Source organism: Prunus persica, chromosome G4, assembly GCF_000346465.2.
Source record: "Prunus persica cultivar Lovell chromosome G4, Prunus_persica_NCBIv2, whole genome shotgun sequence".
In the NCBI taxonomy this organism is placed as follows: domain Eukaryota; kingdom Viridiplantae; phylum Streptophyta; class Magnoliopsida; order Rosales; family Rosaceae; genus Prunus; species Prunus persica.
In genome coordinates this window covers 8,892,065-8,900,972 of record NC_034012.1, presented here as the reverse complement: position 1 = coordinate 8,900,972, position 8,908 = coordinate 8,892,065, and the positions used below count along the sequence as shown (strand labels likewise).

The window sequence follows — 8,908 nt, the reverse complement described above, 5'->3', positions numbered from 1 at the left end:
GAGAGCAAAGGTGGCGGGCAACCTCGTGACTTGAAAATCCTGTGCTTGGTTTACTGGTATACAAAGGTACTCTCTACTCTCTAATTGGCCTGCCTGAGAAGGTGGTGGTCCTTCCCCGTTTCCATTTCCAACTCACATTCAGTGACACTTCAACACCAATTATTAAAATAAAAAAAATTGAATGTTTATTGTATTTCTTGGCACCTTGCAAAATGCCAAAATACATATAACGTACTATAGTTTGGAAAGCAGTTCACGATACAAAAACAAAAACACCCGAAAGTGAAAACAAGTAGCGAGAGAGCGAGAGAGAGAATATGCGGTCGTCACTCTCACATCCCCATGGAAATACAGGCTTCAAATTCCATTCAAACCCCATTTCTAACCAGTCACCACTAACAGCTATATCATTCCCATTCTCTCACTACACCAAGACATCTCCTTCCCCATCTGCTTCTATTCAACTCACTCTAAGATCTCAATATGACTTACGAGCACAATTTCCTAGCAAACCCACATGGCTTCTACCCTCAGTTTCCTTTCCACCCACTTTAGCAACCAAGACTGGAAGATCACTGGCTCCACTTCAGTGTGGCATTTTGTCGAACAGCTGTAGCACCGACGATGGCAAGAGGAGTTTCAGGGATTGGGTTGAGGTGGTTGGTGAGGCCGTATCAACTGCATTTCCCATATGGGTTGCTTTGGGATGCCTGTTGGGGCTCATCAAGCCGAGTTCCTTCAATTGGGTCACACCCAACTTGACCATCTTAGGCATAACACTGACCATGCTTGGCATGGGCATGACCCTCACTTTCAACGACCTTCGTGGGGCGTTGGCCATGCCCAAGGAATTACTTGCTGGCTTTGTTCTTCAGTACTCGGTCAGTAGTTCCATTTCATACAATATAATCCTCATAATGATTTAAATCCCTACATTTTGTTTAATGCATATGGCTCATTTGGAACTTGTTAGCGTTGTTCAGTCTCAAAATTTTGAACCTTTGCTAAACATTGGCAATGCATTAGCATTTGTGTTAATATCACAACAAACCTTTGAACAAATCTCTGATACTCTGAATGTCTAACTTTCTTTAACCCTGCAGAGTTCAGGCTCTTTTAATCGTAGGCTCCAATGTCAACAACTTGATCTTTTGAACATTTCTAACTCCAAGTTGTTTTGTACTGGGGCTGAATATATACGTTCTTCAATCTGTTTAGGAGCAAATTTCATAACACTTATGATTTCAATGGCGTGTTCTTGCAGGTGATGCCTTTATCAGGATATGCTGTGAGCAAGCTTTTGAATTTGCCGTCCTATTATGCAGCTGGTTTGATATTGGTTGGTTGCTGCCCTGGTGGTACGTATGTTTGCCAGTCTTTTCATACTTATCCCTGTTTACTTCATCCTCACCTCTCTTTCTGAATTTACCTTTTTTTTTCCTTCTTTGCAGGAACAGCAAGTAACATAGTAACTTATATTGCACGGTACATGAATTATCCAAAATAGTATCATACAGTATTACCTTTTTCTTGTCTGTGTCCAAAATCTACTTTTATCCTGTGTAATTTGCTGAAAGTTCCACTTTGGTGCTTTAAGTTTCAATCGGTATTATGTCAATCCCATAATTTCCAATTTGTGTCAATTACACCCCTCTAGTTTCAATGTAACAATGTCAACCTGCACTTTTCAATTTGTGTCCACCCTGCACTTTTGTTTATCTGATCGAACAAGAGAGACCACTGCTTGTCTCCAACATGATCCCAATTTTACATGACAGTATTTTTTTTGCCCAAATAATCTACTCCAGAACCATTAGTCTCGATCGTGTGAGCAATATGGTCACTACACTCCCTCTATGTTGCCATTAACATAGTTTGCTGATTTGGATGGGTATGATTATCTTTATAAATATTTCAACATTGAAATTCCTACATTCAGCATGCTCCTTGTTAACCATCTTGAATGCTTATGCTACAATAGTTCATGGGGTGGGTCAGTCCCCACCTACTGTTCAGCTGAGACTAAAATGACCAAACTACAACTTCTAAAAACTAGGGAGATCAAAGTGTACTTTACCTTTTGTTTTTCCTCTCTGGCCAGAGGATCTGATGATCGTATTGTTTTGCCAGTGGAAATGTGGCACTTTCGGTTTTAATGACAGCAGCGAGCACCTTATCAGCCGTGGTTGGTATACTGGCACAACTTTCTTTTCTTGTATTTTTGCTTTAAGGTGATATATGCATGTCCAAAATTTAGCACATCTTTTGAAAAATGGTTAGAAAGACAGTTTGAAGCCCGTTTTCTGCCCAAACTTACTGAACACTTACATCCTAACTAAGATTCCATAAATTCTATTTGTTTTCTGGTTAAAAGTTATGAGGCACATCCACTTTTCTCCCTCTGGAAAAGATTAGTTAAACTATAAATTATGAGAACTATTGTCTTCTGTTCGATTCTTAACCTAAAGTGATATACTGAAAGCTCATTTTTTAAATTACCAACTGCAGCCATATTTTTTACACTGATATACCTTACAATAATGATGAGAGTTTTAGAGTTGTCTTACATTTAGGGAGATATAGTTACTAGTGAGTCAACTTATGAGCCTATTTCTTTTTATGATCAAACCTTACTTTTACCAATTCATGTTGTAGATCATGACCCCCTTTCTCACTGCCAAACTTGCTGGTCAATATGTTGCAGTAGATGCAGCTGGGCTATTATTCTCAACATTGCAGGTAAGCTTTCAAACCTATTGCCTACTTTGTATACTGCTACAAATTATATTAAGATACCATATGCTTTGAACACAGGTTGTGCTTCTCCCTGTATTGGCGGGTGCATTTCTGAATCAATATTTCCAAGGCCTGGTTAAATTTGTGTCCCCCTTGATGCCACCCATTGCTGTGGGAACTGTAGCTGTTCTTTGTGGGAATGCAATTGCCCAGAGTTCTTCTGCAATCCTTATGTCTGGTAAACAAGTGGTGCTAGCTGCCGCTCTTCTTCATGCATCTGGATTTTTCTTTGGTTACATACTTTCAAGGATACTTGGGATTGATGTGTCATCATCAAGGACTATCTCCATCGAGGTTGGCATGCAGGTTAGCATCATTTTCTCATAGAGATGGATTTTTAAAAGAGAATTGGTTCTCATTTTCATCCAGTGATTGTTCACAGTTTTCCACTGCAAATTATTCTGGAGTGAACAAGGCTTTGCAGCAATTTGCTAATTTCATTCTATAGGCAAAGGCACATGATGTTTTGTGTGTATGTACATTATTCATGCAAGAATGTGTCATTTTTGTATCATGATATAATTGGTTGTCTGTGTGTAATTAAACCTACTATTTCTGTTATTGTATCGCCGAGTGTTCTTATCAAGTCTTCTATGTTTCAGAATTCGGTGCTTGGAGTTGTTCTAGCCAGCCAGCACTTCGGAAATCCTCTAACTGCGGTACCATGCGCTGTTTCCAGCGTTTGTCATTCAATCCTTGGTAGTGCCTTGGCAGGAATTTGGAGACAGAGTGTGCCAACGCAAAAGCAAGATTGAAATGTCACGTAGAAGCTTTAGACAATCAGTATAAAACTTTAAAACAATCCTTTTGTAATCATATGAGCTGCTAGTTGTGGGAATTTCATTGCACATTAGCGAGCTATGGAGCACTTGGATTTGCAATTTTGGTGCTTGTCTTGTCTGAACAATTTGAACTTAAACATTTAACTTGCGTTTCAATGTGCTTCCTTTCGATATGATTTTTAACTCAATATTTTACATGTAAAATCATTTGTTCATGAAATTACAATTATCAACGTAAAATATACCATATGAGAGAGAGAGAGAGAGAGAGAGAGAGAGAGAGAGAGAGAACTGACAACTAGCTAATGAAAAATTTGACCATACAAAAACAACAGCAAGCCAAAATTGGAAAAATTCTTCACATAATCTCGGGAAAAAAAATTTATAAGTTTTAGATACTCAAAAAGGGTTTTTTGAATTTGTATTATTTTCTCTCAAATTGTTACCCAAACCAAAGCCCCACCCAAGCCCAAGTCCAAAAACAAAACCAGGCCTCACCCAATTGCTTTTGGTACCAAAAATTCATCACAGACCAGAAATTGATTTTTGCCCAAAATTTATGTGGGCGCTGGTTTTTAAAACTCAATTGAATCCCAAAACTCAACCAAAAAATTAGAACCCCGCCAAATTCAAATCTAACAACTTCCAATTTCCCACCACCACAAAAATTTGTTTTCTTCATAATTCAATTCAAATCCCAAACGTCAAATCAAAACCTCCAAAGCTCTCTCAAACTCTCACAAGCCCCAGCCCCCCTCAAATTGTTTTCCTCAACTTTCTTTCCCCACTAACCCCTACCAAGCCAACCAATGGATCAGAGATTCCATGGCCTGCCTCCTCTCAAGAGATTCAGACTTATGCAAAAACAAGAGCAGCAGGAAGATACCCTTTTAGCCTCGTCGCGCCTTCCAGCGAAGAAAAGAAAAGAGGCATGGCACCAGCCCCTTCTCCCTGACCCATTTGCCGCCACCACTGCTGTCTCCACCTATTCATTGCCTGCCAAGAAAAGGGTTTGGGCCTTTCAGCCAGATTTAATCTCCGAGGACCCGCTTTCGACATTGGACCTTAATGTCGAGTACAAGGTGCCTTTTGGTGCAGAGTCAGAAGAAGCAGTGGTGGAGAAAGAAGAAGAGGAAGAAGAAGAGAAGGGTATTATTCATGAAAATGATTGCAGTGAAGCTACTGAAAATACCCAGGAAGAGAAAGGCCAAGAAATTACTGGTGATGAAGATGACAATGAAGAAGAAGAAGATGGGATTGTTTGTGCTATATGTCAGAGCACAGATGGAGATGCATCAGATCCAATCGTGTTCTGTGATGGCTGTGATCTAATGGTTCATGCCACCTGCTATGGCAATCCCCTTGTTAAGGGTATTCCAGAGGGCGATTGGTTCTGCTCCCAATGCTCGCTTTCTTCTGCGTCTTCTCAATCCACTGAGTCCTCTTCTTGCTGCCTGTGTCCTATCAAGGGAGGAGCAATGAAGCACACCAGAGATGGCAGGTGGGCACACATCGTGTGCGCGCTTTATGTTCCTGAGGTGTTCTTCAAAGACCCCGAAGGCCGAGAGGGGATTGATTGCTCCAAGGTTCCCAAAAGGAGGTGGAAAGAGAGGTGTTATGTTTGTAAGAGTTCAAGGGGATGTGCTATTCAGTGCTCTGAGCTTAAATGTCCGTTGGCTTTTCATGTGACTTGTGGATTGAATGAAGATCTTTGCTTAGAGTTGAGGGAAGGAAGGAAGCAGGGTGCTATTGTGGCTGGGTTTTGCAAAACTCACTCAGATCTGTGGAAAAAGGTAAATGTTTTTTGTTTACAAATCACTTTCCTTTGAATTTTAGTTCTTTGGGTTTAAATATCATGTCTTTAATGGGGCTTTGCTAAATGGGGTTTGTTTTATTTGCAGCAAGAACAAACTGGGAAGTACAAGATTGTGGCTAGAGAAGACTGAAGAGCACAAGTAGTTAGATTGTGCAGATTAATATATAGAGCTTTGTGGTATGGTATACAATGGATCTGCTGGTTAGTGTTTGATTATTGGTTTTCTCTTTTGGGGAATTACATGTTTCCGTGAGTTTCAGATATCTGTAGGGTTTCAGTGTTGGCTTATTTGATTATTATTGTGACTGGTGATGTATTTTAATTACATTCTAACTTATTGTCGGTGCATCTAGCGCGCAAGCTTTGAGCTAACTGGGTTAGATGAAGATAAACATTAGAATGACACTTCAGTTTATGTGATGAAAATTTGCTCTCCATAAATGGGATTTTAAATTGTATTCATGGTGTTGTGAGTCTTTGCCCTCTTGGCATTTGATGTTATAGGATCATTGTCAGGTTTCATCTGAATAATATTGTTTACAGTTATCTGAGAGATGTCTGTTTTATGAATTTATCATTCAAGCAGTCAAAGGCATATCATATGCCAAATTGAATGAAACCATTAGTGTTGGATGATTATGACTGTTGTACTTTATGAGAACCAAATGTTGTACATCATTATTACTGCACCTACAACCAATGTCTCTCAAATTTTTAGATATGTGGTCTGCAATTTTGCATCCCAGTTTATGATATAAAATTCTGCCTAAGTTAGATGAAGGAAGACTTGGTTACTAGAAAATGACCAAAACTTGGGTTTGAGAGTCTTTCATTTATGCATATGTGCAATGGATTTGTAGCTTTCAGCTCCTGCATATGATTGACTGGTTAACCAAGGGATCTACAAGTCATACCTTGTAGATAGGCAGGCCCTCTGTTATGAACAAGGGACATCTCCGGGAAGTTAGGCATTCTCGGTCAAGGGCATTGCTTTTTTCCTCTGGCTTGGTTCTGAGCATCAGTGTGAGATCTAACACCTAATAAGCCTTTAACTGCCTACCTTTTGGACATTAAGGATAAAAACCATGTCAATACAGTGGGGGGACTTAGTGGGCCAATTCTACTATTTCTTTGCCACTAGAAACCACCTCAATGTTTGAATTGAAGACATTTACTAGTCATAGTTTCTAGATGTTAGGACATGTATTTGATGATTATAATAAAGTTAATTGTTCTTCTTCTAAGCAGGATTGCTTAAGATTTATTGGGACATTGAAATAGGCAATTCTGAATGACCAATTGTAATTGTAACAACTTAGAGTTGCATTTTTTAGATTCAAAATCTCCGGCACAACTATGAAAAATGTTTAGCCCCTATGGCACTCTTGATGGTCTCTTTCTCTGCAATTATGTTTTCTAATCATTACAACCATTACAGTTTTATTTGTGATTCTCTGGACCTGAAAATGATGTTAGAGCCTAGTCTTGGCGCCCCAAATTTCAAGATTCAATGCTTTGACAAGTCTAGATAATTTGATGTAGGCTTTTAGATTGGGTTTCTAATCATCAACTGCGAAATATTGCTTGTTAAACTTCCTTACAGATGGAGGATGCTGGAAATTCCATTTAGCACATCCCGATAATTACGTGCCTCTGATGTGTCTGCCTTGTTTTTTTCTAGTTTCTAAGATGCAAAAGTCTCGAGGGCAAACATAAATGGACTTTGCATCTATCCTCCTGCGGGCAATTTTGCACTTCAAATGTCAATACACAGCTGCAGGGAACGTAGCTGTCTGTACTTAGGCGACGGTCATAAACCAGAGCTTAATGAAGGAAGAAAGTCCAAGAGAGCTCTCACCCCTAATTAACAACAACTTTAAACTCAAATTTAACGCTAATTATAATGATTCTTGTTTGATCTACATAAAAGCTATATGCCACTTTTCTTGCTAAACCAAAATAAAATAGTTAAAAGGTTTGAATGGAAACTTGAGGAAGAAGATTCAAATAAAGTGGCCTACCGCCCACGTGTGAATGCCTCGTTTGAAATATTTCCTCCTTGTTCAGTAATTCAACAGCCTTGATCCATTAGCTAGCATTTATTGCATCTTGGGTTGACAAATGGTATTTCCCAAGTAATATGTTCTATATTGGATAACACAAATTGACTTTTTATTTCTCTGCATCAACTTCTCACCACATTTCTCTATAAATACCTTGCATGGTTTGGCCTAAGAAAATCACAAACACCTTCTACAAAACCCAGCAATTGTTTCCTTGTATCGTGGAGATTATACATCGAAAACATATACTCGAAATTAGAATGATGTCCATGAAGTTGATTGGAAGCCTCAGCTGCTGCATATGGCTAGTCATGGCCATAGCCACCGTAGCTCAAACATCCGATGACTCGAATGCTCCGGTGCTTGACACTTCCGGTCAGGCTCTTCAAGCCGGTGTAGATTACTACATCAAACCCGCCATTACTGACAGTGGCGGTCGTTTCACTTTGATCGACAGAAATGACTCATGTCCATTGTATGTCGGTCAAGAAAACGTCTCAGGCCCAAAGGGCCTCCCTGTGACGTTTGCTCCTTTTGCAGAGGGAGAAACTGTGGTGAGGGAGACAAGGGACCAAAAGATCACATTCTCAGCATCCACAATCTGTGTGCAGTCAACTGCATGGAAGTTGGGTGAGATTGATCAAGTCACCCAAAGGAGATTGATTGTCGCCGGAGTAGATCAAAACCAAGGCATCGCTGGTCCGGCTCGAAACTACTTTAGGATTAACAAGCAGGCAGCTCTAGATGGTGTCTACAATCTGCAATGGTGCCCAACTGAACTGTGCCCTACTTGCAGGTTTTTATGTGGGTCTGTTGGAGCTCTTGTGGAGAATGGGAAGAGGTTGCTTGCCTTGGATGGTTCTGTGCTTCCTGTTGTGTTTGAGAGGGCTTAAGTAAATATGTGATCCATATTTATTATGTAATAATGGGATGGGAATAATCATGTCATATAGCTGACTGTATATGATCCTCATCATCGGTCTCTTAATTATAAATAAACTCTTGCAACTAATGTCATGTGGAACTTATAAACTCATCTCTTATAGCTTAATTAGTTCCACCATTATTGTAATAATTAATCATCCTTATATAGTTACTGTTGTAATCATCATAGATTTTAGCCCCAGTTATGGTAATTAACGTGGTGGGTACGTATATATTATATGGTGACAAATATGGGCTAAACTCCGCGACAAAATGGAGCTATTTGGGCTGACAAAAATTTGTCCATTACTTTGGCAAAGCTTGGTTCTATTTTTTTAAACACAAAAAAATGACCTAAAAAATCACTCAATTGTTGTAAAATAAATGGGATATGTGCGAATATTGAGCTGCACGTAAAGTAGATGAGACACAGTATTTAACGAGGTTCGGCTATGCCTACGTCCCCGGAGAGCAGCAGTAGTAACTTTTCCACTATGTAAAATAATAGGGCTACAACTTTAGTGTTT

At 39.5% G+C, this 8,908-nt stretch overlaps 3 protein-coding genes across 3 annotated transcripts; all 3 read left to right on the top strand.

The window, feature by feature from the left end:
- Positions 163 to 3,734, top strand: LOC18778327 (probable sodium/metabolite cotransporter BASS1, chloroplastic). Its single transcript, XM_007211797.2, has 7 exons — positions 163 to 881; positions 1,265 to 1,358; positions 1,452 to 1,485; positions 2,131 to 2,185; positions 2,656 to 2,739; positions 2,815 to 3,102; positions 3,399 to 3,734. The coding sequence occupies exons 1-7, from the start codon at positions 318 to 320 to the stop codon at positions 3,549 to 3,551; spliced, it is 1,272 nt and encodes a 423-aa protein (XP_007211859.2). The 5' UTR covers positions 163 to 317; the 3' UTR covers positions 3,552 to 3,734.
- LOC18778824 (protein Jade-1) lies at positions 3,832 to 5,922 on the top strand. Its single transcript, XM_007211466.2, has 2 exons — positions 3,832 to 5,371; positions 5,480 to 5,922. Exons 1-2 carry the CDS (start codon positions 4,388 to 4,390, stop codon positions 5,522 to 5,524), a joined length of 1,029 nt encoding a protein of 342 aa, XP_007211528.1. The 5' UTR covers positions 3,832 to 4,387; the 3' UTR covers positions 5,525 to 5,922.
- On the top strand, positions 7,622 to 8,565 carry LOC18778282 (kunitz trypsin inhibitor 2). The gene has a single exon (XM_007211992.2). It carries the CDS (start codon positions 7,718 to 7,720, stop codon positions 8,348 to 8,350), a length of 633 nt encoding a protein of 210 aa, XP_007212054.1. The 5' UTR covers positions 7,622 to 7,717; the 3' UTR covers positions 8,351 to 8,565.